This window comes from Mangifera indica, chromosome 5 (genome assembly GCF_011075055.1).
Source record: "Mangifera indica cultivar Alphonso chromosome 5, CATAS_Mindica_2.1, whole genome shotgun sequence".
In the NCBI taxonomy this organism is placed as follows: Eukaryota; Viridiplantae; Streptophyta; class Magnoliopsida; order Sapindales; family Anacardiaceae; genus Mangifera; species Mangifera indica.
Genome location: NC_058141.1, coordinates 11314996 through 11332124, shown reverse-complemented (window position 1 = coordinate 11332124; position 17129 = coordinate 11314996). Strand labels below are relative to the sequence as shown.

General features: G+C 32.4%; 2 protein-coding genes across 3 annotated transcripts; both read left to right on the top strand.

The window, feature by feature from the left end:
- Window positions 1-2765: 2765 nt before the first annotated feature.
- LOC123215454 (transcription factor PERIANTHIA-like) lies at window positions 2766-7686 on the top strand. 2 transcript variants are annotated; one of them, XM_044635551.1, is made up of 11 exons: window positions 2766-3069; window positions 3254-3348; window positions 3494-3567; window positions 3697-3906; window positions 4449-4526; window positions 4626-4685; window positions 5524-5601; window positions 5793-5850; window positions 6401-6672; window positions 6763-7008; window positions 7083-7686. In XM_044635551.1, the coding sequence occupies exons 1-11, from the start codon at window positions 3002-3004 to the stop codon at window positions 7227-7229; spliced, it is 1386 nt and encodes a 461-aa protein (XP_044491486.1). In that variant the 5' UTR covers window positions 2766-3001; the 3' UTR covers window positions 7230-7686. The 2 variants fall into 2 exon arrangements, with proteins under 2 accessions (XP_044491486.1, XP_044491487.1); XM_044635552.1 differs by lacking the exons at window positions 2766-3069; window positions 3254-3348; window positions 3494-3567; window positions 3697-3906 and adding an exon at window positions 3914-4364.
- A 6252-nt stretch (window positions 7687-13938) lies between these two features.
- On the top strand, window positions 13939-14889 carry LOC123216352 (protein PLANT CADMIUM RESISTANCE 11-like). The gene is made up of 4 exons (XM_044636783.1): window positions 13939-14170; window positions 14354-14425; window positions 14513-14725; window positions 14825-14889. The coding sequence occupies exons 1-4, from the start codon at window positions 13939-13941 to the stop codon at window positions 14887-14889; spliced, it is 582 nt and encodes a 193-aa protein (XP_044492718.1).
- The last annotated feature ends 2240 nt before the right edge of the window (window positions 14890-17129 follow it).

The following is a 17129-nucleotide window of genomic DNA, read 5'->3' as shown; positions in this document are numbered from 1 at the left end:
TCTTACCCCAAGACTAGCCGATAATTTCACCACCAAAGCCACGACAATTTCATCACGAAAACCACAACCTTGTTTTTATCATCAGATCAGAGTACAAAAATGGTTTAGCAGTAGAAGCAGATAAACAGTATAGGTTTAGAAGACTCGTGGGACTGAGAAGATTCCCTGATGCATATAGTTTGTATAATTATAATAATTAAATTGCCAAAAGATTATTAATGTAAATGTAAATATATATTTATAAAATTTCAAAATTTTAAACATTATTATTTAATAAAAATTTAAAAAAATTAAAATTTTATCATATTTTATCCTTTAAGTTTAAAAATATTATATTTTCACTTCCTTAAAGTTTTCAAGTTTTGAAAAATGACCGTTTCATCTTCTAAATCCTTAAATTTTCTTTTTCTCCTCACCGATAACCATCTTTAGCGACAATGACCTCTGAAAATGAGAAAGAAGAGCTAGCACCATCTCTGGTGCACCCTAAATTATTTTTGATGAAGATATCTGTTCCAAACTTTTTCATCTGAGTTAGAAAAACTCTTTGTCAAACAACCTCCAAGAACAGTGATGGTGTGGTGGCAGGGAAGGAAGAAGAGAAAAACCTAGAGAGAATAATAATTTTTTAAAATTTAAAATGTTTAGGTATAGGTACAATTGTTAGTTTTTAAAATTTAGAAAAAATAAAATAAAATAATAATTTTTTTATATTATTAATAAAATAACTATTTTATCTTTAATTATAATATAAAAGTATAATAGATTTTGAATAATAAATAAATATTTAAATTTTAAAAAAATGGGAAGATATAAGTTTATAATTTTGCTATATTTTTTTGGATGGGATAAGTGTCTTGGCCAAAATAATACAGGTCTAGAAGACTCGTGGCACTGAGAAGATTCCTCGGTGCAAATTGTTCATATGATTATAATAATTAAATCACGTTTTCCATAACATCAACGACTGCTAATTAAGATTAGCTCTATAATGGTGTAAAAAATATCTTTCCATGTGACAGAAGAGAGACTTAAAGTTCAAAGCCTTTTCAGCGTTTAAAAATTTACTACTGTTAACGATTGTGGACAGTCCATGGAATATAAAACAATGATACATACATACACATTATAAGAACACACAGTTCATCTTCTTCTTCTTCTTCCAGTATCTCTCTGATAATTATCAACTTAGCTTTTCTGAAACATAAAATCCACAGAACAAGATAAAATCATAGAGATCAACACTTCCATTGCAGCATCCTCTTTGTTTTACATCTACATGATTCTATCTGCACCATTTTGATCTTGTTTGTTTGTTTTTTTTGCTTTTTATTTTAACATAAAAACTAATCCCTTTGTCACCATTAGCATTGTTGTATAACTACCCACAACAATGTCAATCACCTTCATTCTCAACAAGTATAAAATCCTTAATGCTTGTGTGACCTATAGAAACAAGAGAAATGTGATGAGAGTTATGTGCTAGAAAAGTTCTGAATGTGAATTAACATTAATTTTAGTTTTAACAAAACTGATGAACTGAATAGTTTAATGATAGTTTACAAATGAATTTAAGTGATCAATAAATATAAGTTCAATACACTTAAAATTATAATTTTAGTAGATTATATTAGTATTAGTCTAAAGTTTATTGGACCTTTGATTAGGGTTTTCTAATATTTTATTATATATTAGCTAAATTTCCTTTTTTTAATTCATAATAAAACAATTTTACCTATTAAAGTTGTCATGTAAGAAGATTTCAGGAGGAAGACTCATCACTCCAATACAAATCTAATTTTGATAATTTTACAGATCTAGAAATTATGATACTCAAGTTAGGAAGTGTTCGATTTGAATTCTTAGCTTAAATCAGTAGTTTAAATTTGTAGTTCGAATTTGTAGGTCAAATTCGTGGCTTGATTGAGCTCAAATAAAAATTTTTGAATATTATTTGGATAAAATAATATCATTTTCAAATGAACTACGAACTTAAGCTACGAATCTGAGTCATACATTTGAACCATTAATTCAAAATATGAATTTGAACCATTGATTCGAATTGAATGCTGACTGAACAAACTGAACTATTTTACCTTTGAACCAAACTTGAATTGAATTTAATTTTGACTCTACGAATTTGAATTGAGTTATTTTTATTCGAATTAAACTTAAGTTAAAAGTATTTAAACTTGCTCCGGTTTGTATCAACCCTAATGGTAAAGATTATTTTCATAATTATAATAAAAATATATATCAATAATCAATATTAATATTTAGTGTTGAGATAGTTTCATGATTCTATAAAAAAGAAAAAATAATAATTTATTATAAAATGAAATAATTTTAGTTAACAAAAATTGATAAATAAATAAAATTTTCAAACTAAAAAAAAAACAAAAAAAGGATGGTTCTATAAAGTCTGGGTGGGAAATTCAATCAGCCGTTTATAATTGTGAAAGTATTATGTTGTTATTTTTGCGTGTCAAAGGATTAAGAATTGTAGAGTTAAAAAAAGTTGAAATCTTTTTTTGTCTTTTGTATTTCAAACACATCTATCATCTTGATTCTTGAAGTTGAAGACTCTGGATAACTGAAGATGATATGACATTGACACCAGCAAAATCAGCTCATTAGAAGTTGATTGCTAAAACCATTCAGGTATATTGTTCAAAGTACACATTGGTATCAGTTATTTATTCATTTACTGGCTGACAAAAATGGCAAATACTATTATTCATAAATAATCTAATAATAATCACTAGCTTAAACCAGAATAATAAAGAAGAGAGTGAAAACAACGCTCTGCAAGAAGAGATTGAAAGAGGACATGGAAATCTGCAGGAGTGTTGGGAAACTAAAATCCCACCTTAGAAGGCAATTGGTTTTTATATAGATACGCTGTCTTCTTCAATCTAGATACTTTGAGATTTTCTCCATTTCTGGCTGTGTAGTTCTTCTCCAACATACACCCTCTTTTTTGCTCCCTCTCTATTTCACTATGCAAAGCTTCAAACCAGCTCCTGCTACTGACCCTGATTTATATTGCCACTCTTCCTTCTTTCTCAGGTATTTATTTTCTTTCTAGTTTAAGTTAAGGTCTTGTTTGATTTAGCTATGTGTATTTTTTTTATGAACAAGTTTCTGCATGGCTTTGAGTATAAGGTAGGGAGATAAGTTGTTTTGTTTAAGTCAAGTTCTTTTCTTGGGTTTGATTTTTTTATTCCGTTTTTTTTTTTTATAAAAAAAACAGGGGAGTAGATGAAAGTGGCCTAAACCAGACGCGTTTTGCGGATCTTGGAGAGCTTGAACAACCTTTTCAGAACGATGCTGTTGATTTAAGCCCAAGTATTTGCCCTCTCTCTTTAATTATTTATATATTTTATGAGGTTGTTCAATAGTGCATATATATAAAGTATATTGTCTTTATCTTTCTTGAACATTCAGTTTCCTTTACTAACCTATTTTCTTTTTGCTTCGACATTCCTTGTAGGCGCCATGTTCTGTTTAAAAGCCAGTAACGCTTCTGTTGTTTCCAATAACTTCCACTGCAACACCTTGGCCACGGTACTCAACTCCACCCGCCTAACTTATGTGTATATGATTAAGTTTCGCTGCCATGTTTGTCCATATATCATTTATGTTTGTTTGATTGAATAATAATTCTGTGTTTGTGTTGTGTATCTTTTGGCAAAGAGCATTGGGTGTGTTACAGAAATAGTAGCTTCAACTGGGACTGGGGGGTGTTTGGATACAGGTCAATTTATATACCAGAAGGGGACAACGGTTGGTTCCTCGTTGGCAAACGGGCATATTGAGAACTGGGGTGAGTCAGGCTCACGCATGGCTGATAACAGCCAGCAGACTGACACTTCTACAGATGTTGACACTGATGAGAAAAACCAGGTTGCTTGTCTCTTTGTTGGTTTTGTTCTTTGTATATGTTTTGTTTTCTACAAATTTTCTGTTCTCTTTTATGTGTATGTACGGTATAATAGGAATCTTTCGGCATAGTGGTGGTTCATCCTGGTGATAAAGAATCTACCCTGGATTTGAGTCGCATTATCATCATATTTTTGTTTTCAACCTTTTGTAGATGTTTTAGAATAATCTGGTTTTTGTTGGGTGATGGCTGGTGGAACTTTTGTTTGTTGATCAATATGGGGCCATAATTGGATATGGAGCATCAATACTTAGGAATACTTGCAGCTAATTTTTGCTAGAAGTATCACCCCATCATTTGATTTGCTAAAGATGATTTTTAGAGTTATACTTTATGGGACTGTTGAAAGTTATCATTAGCTCCAGATGATGCCACTTGGAATGCATGGAATATGGCGAGGAATACTTGTCGTCATTTGTATGTGTGTATCACATTAGTATCGCATTCTATCACCTAGTTTTCATGGTATGCGGAGTAATTATATCGTTTCTTCATGGTGCTATAGGTTCAAGGAGTTCAGCGTGGAGCACTTGTAGTTGTGGATTCCATGGATCAATCCAAGGTTAAAACTGGTGACCAAAAGGTTGTTTACATGATTTATCTTTGCAGGTTTGAAAAAAAAATAAAAGAATCATTTTTATGTTTAATGGATTGTTCTGAGGGCATGCTGTCTATTTTTCAGGTGCTGCGTAGGTTGGCTCAGAATCGGGAAGCTGCAAGAAAGAGTCGACTGAGGAAGAAGGTAATGTTATCTACGCATGTTAAATTCTCTGCTCATATGGATAAATGCCATTATTTTACTCTTTTGTTGATTTTTCATTTTGTACATTATTCTAACATAAACAAGTTAGCATATTGTGCTCATGCCATTTTAAGTTTGAATCCCATTTCATTTATAATAGTTGATTATTCCTTGTACTGTAAATACTTTTGAAACTCTCCATGCTTATCAAGGCATTCTGTTGCTCAGACTTTGTTTTTGGTTTTAGCTTGTAACTTCAATTTATCTGTGTTAGGGCAAGTTGAAAGTTTGAATTCACAAAACCAATTGAGAAAGGTAATATCAAGAAGAATGAACTGCTACATGTATGATTGTCTAAATTATTTTCAGTCTGTGTATCAGTCATTAAGAAAAAATGCCAAAAATTGTGTCATCAGTACATGGATCTTATAGAATATATGATTTTACCAGCTTTGTGATTGTCCTTGGGATGGATTGTATTTGTCACAACTCATTATCCTGCCATTGTACAAGTCAGAAGCAAAATTTCGAGCACTTTGGTTTAGGGTATTAAAAACTGAATTGACTTATTGAAAAAACCATTGTATGCCACTTTACAATGGGGTTTTTTTCTTGTATTTGAATTTAACTTTGGGCAATCCTTCATTGGTCTGATCACTGGCTAAACCTGTTTGTGCGGCATCATTGCCTAAATTTTGTATTTATTTGTAGCTGTTAATTAATTGGTTTGCATCTGAATTAACATCATTACTGCTTTCTTGCCTGTGAGGATTGTGATATCTTAATTTTATAAATGAAAGAATACTTGGGATCGTTTATTGGTTTTGGTTTTGGATAGGCATATGTCCAGCAGCTAGAGAGTAGTCGACTCAGGCTTGCACAACTAGAGCAGGAGCTTCAAAGAGCTCGCCAGCAGGTATGCAAATTATTATTCTTATTGTTGTAATTCTCATGCTAACTATTCTCAATTGGAGGCTGACCACGTATTTATTTAGGTTCTTCTTGTTCCCCCTTTTTCTTTTAGCAAATGCAGTTGTGGATTTTATAGTGACTTTTCCTTCTGCAAAATTAAATTCTTCTTACTCCAGGTTTCATGTTTTCATGCAGGGTTTTTTTATTCCAACTGGAGTTTCAGGGGAGCAGGGCCATTCTGGGACTGGAAGTGGTAAGGGGTGATTTGTTATTGTATGTTCATTTATTCAAAATAGAAACTAACCCTGAAAATTTTGACTTGCTGTACCAGTGATTTGACAAGTCATTTAGTTGTCTTACAGTATCTATCATATAAGCATACTAGTTATTGCAATATTGATTGAAGTCCAACATGGTTGTTTGACAATGAGCTATGAAATTACATATGAAAAAATATGCAGATACACAGTATAAGATGGGAGTGAGATGACGGTGTATAAAGGGAATGGCTAGTGAAGTGGAGTGTGATTTGAAGTGTGCAATTTATTGGATCAGCACAACTAGATGGCTTTCATCCTGCTGTATGCCAATGGATACCATTTTTAGACTATATCAGTGTTGTGATCTATGATCATAATGATCTTTGCTTATTGACTTTTCTATGCAGCAGGCTTAAAGCTTCTGTTATCCATCTTTTTTCTACTGTAGAATGATGCGTAGAACATATTTTGTAGATTATTGAGTCAAAGCATTTTAGAGAATATTTCTCTCTTAATGAAATGTAATTGGTCATACTTCATTAGGGGCTTTGGCATTTGACCTGGACTATACACACTGGCTTGATGAACATCAGAGGCTGATCAATGACCTAAGATTAGCTGTAAATTCTCATATGGGTGATAATGAATTACGCCACCATGTTAACGGTGTTATGACACATTATGATGAAGTATTCCAACTAAAGAGCATTGGTGCAAAGGCTGATGTATTTCACATGCTATCTGGTATGTGGAAAACACCCGCTGAAAGGTGTTTCATGTGGTTGGGTGGATTTCGTTCATCTGAACTTGTTAAGGTGATTAGTTTTTTGATATTTTTGCATTGCCAGAAGGGATATACATTCAATTTTTCGTTGATTTGCTCCAGTTCATTTTCGGAATTCTAGATACTTGGCAACCACCTAGAACCCTTGACAGATCAACAATTGATGGGCATTTGCAATCTACAGCAGTCCTCCCAGCAGGCTGAAGATGCCTTATCCCAAGGAATGGAAGCTTTGCAACAGTCTCTTGTAGACACACTTTCGACTGCAACTGTCAGCCCTGCTGGTTCAGGAAATGTTGTTGATTACATGGGGCAAATGGCAATTGCAATGGGCAAACTTGCCATGCTAGAGAATTTCCTCCACCAGGTAAAATCAATCGCAAATTTCACGTGTAATTATTACTAGTATATTAACTAACCATAAGCAGGTTTTCTATTTAGGCTGATCTTCTGAGGCAGCAGACACTTCAACAAATGCATCGAATATTGACAACTCGACAAGCAGCACGTGCCCTTTTGGTTATAAATGATTACACTTCACGCCTTCGGGCCCTCAGTTCACTGTGGTTAGCCCGTCCTAGAGATTAATACAGTCTGTTTCCTCAGAACTCTTCCTCGGGACATTAGAGTATTTAACGGAGTAGTTAAGCTATTTAACCTTATATTAGAACCCCACGTAAGCATTGGGATGGCCAATGAGATGGTGATGGCCAATGAGATGGTGATACTTTGAGTTAATTGCACAAAGATAGCCCCAATTTTGTTCTTGTTCCTGTATTTATGAATTGGCTTTGGCAGTAAAATACTACCTCAGGGTTTACAGGATGTGATTGTCTAGAACCCTGTTGCCCCATGGTGCAATCAAAGCACAGATGATACCATTGTCAACTTATGATCTGGGACTAACTTCATATCATAATTCTGATGCATAAAAACTGTACTAACAGCTATTTAGGTACAATGTTTTCTGGGCTATAGTAGTGAAATGTATTTCTGTCAATTAAAATGGTAATTATTCCTCTATGTATATGATTATTACAGTAAATTCTCCTGTTTCTGTGTATCATCTGATGTCATCGAGGTGTTCCATTTAACTTTATTGTCAAGCTGTGAACTTCCAAGAACGAAGAATTATGGTTTCTGTAACTTTCGAAGTTCCAACAAATTGTAGAAAGATCAAGGGTTCATATTCATGTCCAGGTCCCTACTTGCCCCGATATTTGCATTTCCTTCTTGTTCTTCCTGCAGTCATCAAAGAAGAATTAAGCACGAGGATTGATGGTTACCCAATTATAATTAAGTGATTTTGATGACAACTAACTGACCTGGCTTACATCTTGTTTTCGCAATATGGGGAATGAAAACTCCAGTTCCATTACCATTAATATTGCTGTTGCCGTTTCTCCAGAGACTCACAGGCCAATTTGGCACTGAATTACTACTCTTTTCCAACTCCCACCAATTGAAATAGCTTCCAGGTTGCAAAGCAGAAGAGAGATTTGTCAAGTTATTGGAGCGTCGTTTGCTAGTTCTACTGTAGTTTGTGTGTTTCTTGTCAAGAAAATCTTCATCATCCTCGGCAGTTAAAAGTAGAATCTGCCTTCTGATCTCTGCATAGAACACATCATCATCATCTTCATAATCAGGATGACTGTTGTGTGTAAGGCTGTAATGGAACTCCATTGTAAGGGAATTTAAACAGAAGAACTTGATGCCTAATGCATCAAACAGATTTGGGATTATATAAACAGAATCACATGACATAAAGTTCCTATTGGGATCAAAATTTCTGGTTTGGTGAAATGTCTCCAAGTGCAGGGAGGGAATATCTCAATTTTTGTACGTTAGTTCATGTATCTTTCTTAATGTAATAAATTTGAACAAGGGGATAGAAATTGACTTTGGCAATTAATTTAATTCATTAAATTGAGTGACTTGGATGTCCTGGACCTGGACACCTTTCTTAAGAAAATGGCTGCTTGATCTAGGAAATAATAAAGGATAAATGTATCTACACGTCTGCAATTTTTGTTGCCAAATTACAGCACCTCATTTAGTGTTAACACGCCAATTGCTAAGAATATATATTTTATGCCAGTTTTGTATTTGGTTTTATTCGGGTAACAAAATAATTTGTATCCGGTTTTACCTTGATACATAAAAAAACAAGTAACGTTTGGATGAAACCAATGGGATGCAATTAGAGGTGGCAGTGTTTGGGGCAAGGCCTATAATGAAACTCGCTGTGCTGGGACCTTGTAGGAAGGCCCGAGGACCAGTTCGACACATGTAAAAAATAAAATAATAATTAAAATTTTTAAAATTTATATATTGACAGAGCAACTTATTTCAAAGTAAGTAGAAACACGACACATTATATTATAAGTCTTACGTCATACTTTGAGAATTTACTGGTGGACACAAATCGCAAAGGCCAACATTTTTGTGGGTCTTTGGTGCCAGCCATTGCTGGCTCTAGGTGCAATAGAATTATGCTTACAAGTTCCTTTCTCAAGAATTGAGCCATTGATATCATCAAGTCATCATACTATGAACACCCAATTGAGCTAACTAGTAGTATGACATGTCATCTACATGCATGTTGTCTCAAAACACAAATGAGCATATCCCAATAAATGTAAACAAGTAGAGCAAATCTACATTAAATTAAAAAAAAAAAACTTGACCGTCCAATTAAGTTTACATATTTTTTGTTGGATGAGCTGCATAACATGTCATTCATGTTAGCAAAGATACGAACCTTTTACATATCGACAATTACAATAATATTTTTCCCTTACTCTATAAATTGGGGGTTGCATATGAAAGTAGGAGGCTGGCCAATTTTCACTTTAGAATTACATAAGAAACATAGGCTCCTTCACCTTGAAAGGGAAGCTCATAGTTTTTCTTTTACTAGATTACCATGCTAGTTAGCAACTAAACACATACAAACTCATAAAACGCACACATTTAGTAAAAACTCTTCCGAAAATCCTTAATTTGCTCATTGAACAATTGGAAAGAGAAATAACAACTAATAACGTAAACAAGCTCACTATAAGTATTCTCAAACAATCTAATAGACATATGTTTCACTCTAATAGTCTAATCACTTTAAAAATATACTCAAATCATTATTATATTATATTATAATATAATTTTTATATAAATTAATTTTACATTCTATTATTATTTTTACATTATTTAAATAAAATCTCTGAATTATTACATCATCTCATAGTGCAGTTTTCTCTAACAATAGAAAAAATCCCATCGAGCACCCTTGAATTTAAGAGGAATAGGTGATTTATGAAAGGTTAAAACGTGATATTTTACCATATTATATTCAATACAACTTTTTAGTGAACAAAACAAACCAGAAAGAGAGAAGGACGAAGAATGGAATTTATATAAAATGCAACAAATTCAGAAACATCAATTAAGAGTATCGATTTGCTCAAATTATTCAATTAATTGGATAGATTTGATAACATAGGATTCTCTAATTTAGGCCCCTTTTAATTGATATTAAAAAAACGAATACAACAAAAATGTTCAAATCAAACTTAGGCTACATACTAGAAACATTATTCTTTACTAAAATAATTCTCATAATATCATCATCTACAATAACATTAATGATAGCAATCTAGAAGTCTAGTGTATGAATATGGTAGCCAATAAAATTATGTACATACTTTAAAAATATACTGTTAGATAAATAAATGATGTATCTTTTTTATTTATATATCTAATTGTATACTTAAAATATGTACACTAATAATAACAATAGCTGCACATGTTAGCGATGCATACCCTCTTCAACAATCAGGAGTTCAACTCTCTCAATATTCCACTTCTCAACATTCGCTTTCCAACCTTCGAATCAACATCCATTGTTAGTATAATTACCTTTTTAATTCGAAAGTACGATGAATCACTTTTTAGAGTTAATTACCGATGGAGGGATTGACTCCACGATTTTTGAGTTCTCTGTACTCTTGAGTGAGGGCACAAACGCAGCAGAAGCAATGAGGCAGCCAATCCGAACAGGGAGCTTCTGGTAGTGAGAAATGTCCGTGCAATTTTGATCGATAGGAGCCACCATATAGCCATTCGCAACCAAGGACACCCAGTGCATAATACACCAGACCCTGAATTTTACGTGCTGCTCATGCAATGCAAATTAAATATCAATTACTAACTTAACATGTTACCATAAAGAGACTGCAAATTATGAATAAAGTCATTCGAAATTACATAAACTGCCTCTATCAATAATCTCAGCTATCTGACCGAAGTTGATGCATGGACAGAAGCAGGTGAACAAACCTTCAGCAATTCTTCATATTAGTGATCATTAATTATTGACAAAAGAAAATTAATTAGCTAAGAAAAATTGATGCGTTATGGTAGTAAGCCCACAGTGGGAAGGATCATCGCAACAGTCATATAACCCAGTAGACCACTGCCCTTTTGGTAGCCCCTTTTGAGCTGATTTAAGGTTGGTGGCTTCAAGATTCCTAGGTTCAACTGCCAGAAATTAAACAATGGCGTAAAAATTCCAAAGGTTTTGTTATCTATCTGTGTCTTAATTATGGATTTAGCCAGACTTCTATATATAGAGCGTTTGTATTACATTGTCACAGAGATAAGTTTCCACGGAAGCTTCAACTTTTATTTATTTCTATTTGACTGACCCAGGTGGGAATTTGTACTTAATTTTTTTGAATTTTTCCCTTCAATTTTTCAAAGGGTTGAATTGCTAATTTATTATTGTTATTTTTTTCCTGCCATGGAGTTGACCATTTCACAAGCTTGATATTCTAGGTGATAAGGTAGTTTTCTTGGAGAATTCTCGGCTGATTAATGATTGGATCCTTAAAATTTCTCTGTATTGTATAAGAAAGAAAGTGGAAATTACTTCAGAAATTTAGAGCAAGTCAAAAGCATGATCGACATAAAGATAAAATGAGATATGATGAAGATGAATGCTTTCACCATTAGAATGATTGATATACATGCAGTACATTCCATGTCATCCGAGGAAGGGTCGAGATGTACCCTAGATGACAAGAGAAGTAATGATTTTGGAATACTTCATTTTCTATTGATTTTGCAAGTAAGCAATGAGGTAACAATGTCGAGACAGTGGCTCAACCAAGTGATAGCATGGGAGGGATATCAGATGATATAGTTTTCTATTATTTAGTTGTTTTATGTGCACATACACATTTATGGATGATCTTTTTTATGTTGGCTTTGGCTTGATAATTGTAGTTAATATTTATTATGTTTAGTTGGACAGTAATCAAATATGGTGCTAAGGCAACGAGTAAGAAAAACAAATTACAAGTTAAATCAGGAAGTGTTTATTCTTTAAACCTAAATTACAATGGTCTTATTATTCAAAGAAGTACCAGAGAGTCAAAAACTCGATGCACTAGTCTCCTGGGATGGGGATACCGGAATAAAATATTATGATATCAAAATTATCTTTGGTCTCGCAAGAGTTGTAATCTTACGTAAATTAGATAATTAAACTTATCACTTAGTTACTATAAATTAATTTTATCATAAGATATCAATCCTATTATTTCCAATATTATTATTAATTGCAAAGTTATTTTCGAAAAAAAAAAATGATATGAATAAATAAGTGTGAGATCAAACTTTTTCTTCGGCAAACTCATAAAAATAATGATAAAAGATTATTTCCAATATATATTAACCATACTAAACAAAACACATGTAGTAGCCAACTGTTAGCGCTCAATTAATGTGACATAATCTCGTATGCAGGTTGGCATGAGCATGACGATATTAAGGCGTTAATTTTAGTTTGACGTGCGACCTTGTCACACCAATCACATTATCTATTCATCGATCCACATAATACAAGCTAAAAAACCAAAGATTAGACAGAATAAATCTTAACGGTTACAATTGTTTCCCACAATCTCTTCAACATGCAATTATAATTTTCAATTATTATGAGATCACTTTTTATGACGTCTCTACCTAAAATTGGAAAACAATCGATTTACATCAAATTTGGGGGCACATGATCTTCCATTTTTCATAACATTAGGATATTAATATCCAATTATGTAATTACTTATGTAACATTGATATTTTATTGTATAAATTTAGGATTATATAGATGTTTCATAATAACATTTTTAACATTATACAAGTACGCCGTCGAATTACAAACTCATATACTTAAAAAGATAACCGTTGACATAAGTTTTTAGATAACATGTCGAACCACGTTTAAAATGACACAATGTTCATTACAAACTCACAGTTCACTTTTGTTTCAAACAACCTTGCATCATATTCAGACTCACAATCTAGTGTTCTTGTTAGCACAATTTTTCAACATAAACAATTTGATGTTAATTAGACGGAGGGTTCTTTGTATAACTCTACTATATTTCAATAATCGCATTACTTTATTTTTATCAATCTTTTACAGATATGTTTTCCCTAATGGCTGTGGAAGAAGAAATGAGAACACCTTGAGTGATCAAACCACTAGAGAATCCAATCCCAATCACCATTTCACTTCCCCTCCAAGACCATGTTATCTTGTCAATGAAACCCAATTTGCCTCAATGATTGGAGATCAACCAATAACACCTAACAAATAGGTGCAACTAAGGGATGTCATTGGAACCCATACTAATATCATCGCCTCTTTAATCTAAAATATGGATTATGACGCCCTTATAACAATAGCATGACCTCTAATCCTCTTACATAGGGGTGAATTTAAGTCGAATAGGTTTCAACTCATTTTTAAGTTCGAATCAATTTAATTCGATATGCTTTCAAGATAAGCAAGCTCATTTCATTTTATATCTATAAATTTCACTTTTAAGATTTTTATGATTTTTAAAATGTTGTATATGTAATTTGTATGTGTGTTGAACACTTTTCCATTGTTATAAATATAATTACCAAAATTTATATAATTTAAATGATAAAATATTTTAAAATAAATGACAATAATTGCTTATTATTATTATTAATATAATAAAATAATGATTAACATAAATGAATTTTATAATTTTTACAAGTTTAGTTTTAGAATTTGAAACATCAGTAATTGAATTACATCCAAACTGTGATCATATGATATATATCCTCATTCGTGTCCTCAGTTAGTATTTTAATTGAAATACAATTCAAACGACCAAAAAATCGAGATATAAGCCGAACAGCCGTTTCTTGAAGAAACACTTGGCCTTGTTCCGACTCAAAATCCAAACTACTACTACTTCATTCCATGTGTTCCTCAAATTCAATTGACTTTCAAAAAGAATCATCACCATCACCAACAGCGCCACCATATCCACACCCACCACCAGAGCCACTTGCTTCCTATAAGGCAGCAACTGTTCAACTCAATGAAACATATCAAACAAAAAGTAGTGGTCCGACCGCTCCAATCTCCAATCCTCTCGGCCCAATTCCTTGGTCCAGTGGCCTCTGTGACTGTTGTGATGATGTTAGCTCTTGTACGTAATGCTCAACGCTTTTGTTTATTTGGTTTTTTAAATTGGTTACTCGTTGCCTGATTTGAAATATATCTACTTGTTTGTAGTATGATTGTTTTCGTAATATATAATTCTAATCTTGTTCCATAAAGAGAGATTTATTATATCACTGTAATTAATGTACCCAATGAAAACTAAGTGTAGGTTGCTTAACATGCTGGTGTCCTTGTGTTACTTCTGGACGAATTGCAGAAATCGTTGATAGAGGGTCGACCTGTAAGTTTGAGAAGAGTAAACTGAAATTTAATTATAAGACATATTCTATTGTGAAGATGATGAAATAAAGCTGTTGCATGAATGCAGCATGTGGAGTGAGTGGAACGCTGTACAGTTTAATATTGTGGCTGACTGGTTGCTCGTGCTTGTACTCGGGCTTTTATCGATCAAAATTGAGGGGACAGTACTTCTTGGAGGAGAGGCCTTGCGCAGACTGTTGCGTGCATTGTTGTTGTGAGGAATGTGCTTTGTGTCAAGAGTATAGGGAGCTCATGCATCATGGCTTTGACATGTCAATTGGTCTCTTTCTCTTTCTTTCTACCTTCTCTGATATCTTATCTTCGGTTCTATCTCTTATACTTGTTCTGACTTCAAATTTTTTGGTTTTAAAACGATTAGGGTGGCATGGGAACTTGGCAATGCAGCAAAGATTAGCTGAACTTGAAGAATCTAAAATAGGATGAAACTCTAATACATCTCTGTTTATTATTTTTTCTATCTCTCAAATTAAATGTAACAAGATTATCTAGAGGAATATATTTTAAATTTTAAGAAGCAAAGAGGAAAGAAAAGGGATATAAAAGTTTTGACTCCACTCTCTATGCATGCTGTGAAACCTTACTCAAACTGAGAAACCGCTGTCGATGGTTGACCATCGCCAAACTCACCAGCAACGTGACCATATCCACCATCAGCAGCATCACCTAAATGAAACCTTCATTGCCATGTTTCCTGAAAAGGCTCCATCAAATTCACAAGTTCTCGCTTGTTACTCTTCCTCCTAAGGAAAGCTCGACCAGTTTACGTGAAACATTATTTTATAGATCAGCTGGCTTTGTGATTGCTTCGAGGCTGTGTTTTACTTAGGGTTAGATTCGAACTGAGTTTGAGCTCATCGAGCTCGTGAAATCTAAGTTCAAACACGATTTGAATTCGATTCGACTCATTTTTTGTTATTAAAACGACGTCGTTTTAATATATATTGATCAAAACGATATCGTTTTGTATCAAAATTTTTAATTAAAAAATCCGACGAATAACTTGAGCTTGATTAAGCTCGGCTAAGATTGACTCATTTCAGATTTATTCAAACTGAGCTTAAATTTAAATTCGAACTGACTTGATTTGAGTCCAACCCTAATTTTACCCGTTATATCACAAGGGAAGCTCCACCCATTTACGTGAAACATTTGCCGGGTCTACAACCAAACGGGGCTGACTTGGAATTGACCAATTTATGATGGAACAAGTGGTGGCATTGTAGAGCCCCTTATGGCGTTGCACTACACCCTGGCATTTTTGTTGGAATTCTGTCAAATCCCAGGGTGTCGGCTGGGAAGCATGTATAAGGCCAAAAGAATTATGCCCACCCCAAGGTTTTCTGAAATCTCAAAGTTCTATCTCCAACTTTAAAAAATTCAAACACCCACCCATAAATCAATTTTGGTTGAAACTTTCTATTAAAGTTAAAGGTAATATCTTTATTTAATAATAATATTTTAAAAAATAAAAGTTTATATTATTTTACTCTCTTAATTTAGAAAACTAATAATTTTTCTCAAAATTAAGTTTTAAAATTTGATAATTTTCTTCTACTTAAGGTTTCAAATTTTGTTGATAATTTTCTAGTGAACGATGACTAATCTCTCTCCCTCTCAATGATATCTCTCCCTCCAACGCTTTCCTTTCGACAAATGATAAATGGATTCAATAAAATATAAACAAAGAGTCAAAACCCTTCTTTTGAATCTTTGTCATCTAAATGAATCGATTTCATTTGGATGTTATTACATAGATCTGATGATTTTTGTTGGATTTCAGGCGGTTTATATACTGAGAAACCACAACGAAAGAGAGGAGATATTGGTGGTGGGATTGAAAACGTGTTGGAACGAATTGTCAAAAAGAACAATAATCAGAAAAAAATACATTTTTGGGGTGTCAATGTAATATTTTTTAACTTTGAGGGGATGATGGTATTTTTAAAATATAGAAACTTTACCGGATGAAGGTGAAAAAGTTTCTTTTTATAAGTTAGGAGAGAAATTATTAGTTTTTAAAACTAAGGTGAGAAAAGAAAATAAATTATATTTTCTTTAAATAAAATTTCAAAATGATATTTTTATCAGCAATATTATATATACTCATTTTAAGTATATAAATAGATATATACTTATAGTTGTCATCATATGATTGAGTGTTATTTTATCTTTAATTTAAAATCATTCATTTATATGATAACACATAATAAATGTGGATCAATACTATGTATACCTATTTTTGGTACATAAATATATATATACACATAGATATGTATCATATGATTAGATATTATTTTATCATTAATTTAAAATCATCCAATCACATGATATCACATCTATGTATATACATATTTATTTATAAAAAAAAATATATAATTTTATTATTAAATATATACATATTTATATACTTAAAATAAATACACATAATTTTATTATATTTTTATTTTTAACAATAATAATAAAATTTATCAAATAAATAAGTAATTAAATTTATAGACCTCAATAAATGAGAGTTTGGTGATTTACTGATCCTTGGGTGGGGATAAATCTTTCAAACTTCTTAAAAAGCAAATTCGGTAGTCTTTTAATAGTAATATTATATGTATTTATTTTAATTATATAAATATAAATATTTATATATATTATTATATAATTAATTATTA

Excerpts from the sequence above, each read along its gene's own strand:
- LOC123215454 (XM_044635551.1), top strand. The coding sequence starts at position 3,002 with ATGCAAAGCTTCAAACCAGCTCCTGCTACTGACCCTGATTTATATTGC. Across the intron at positions 3,568-3,696 it reads ACTGCAACACCTTGGCCACG|AGCATTGGGTGTGTTACAGA; the intron begins GTACTCAACTCC and ends CTTTTGGCAAAG. Across the intron at positions 4,527-4,625 it reads TTAAAACTGGTGACCAAAAG|GTGCTGCGTAGGTTGGCTCA; the intron begins GTTGTTTACATG and ends TCTATTTTTCAG.
- LOC123216352 (XM_044636783.1), top strand. The coding sequence starts at position 13,939 with ATGTGTTCCTCAAATTCAATTGACTTTCAAAAAGAATCATCACCATCA. Across the intron at positions 14,426-14,512 it reads CGTTGATAGAGGGTCGACCT|CATGTGGAGTGAGTGGAACG; the intron begins GTAAGTTTGAGA and ends GCATGAATGCAG. Across the intron at positions 14,726-14,824 it reads TGGCTTTGACATGTCAATTG|GGTGGCATGGGAACTTGGCA; the intron begins GTCTCTTTCTCT and ends TAAAACGATTAG.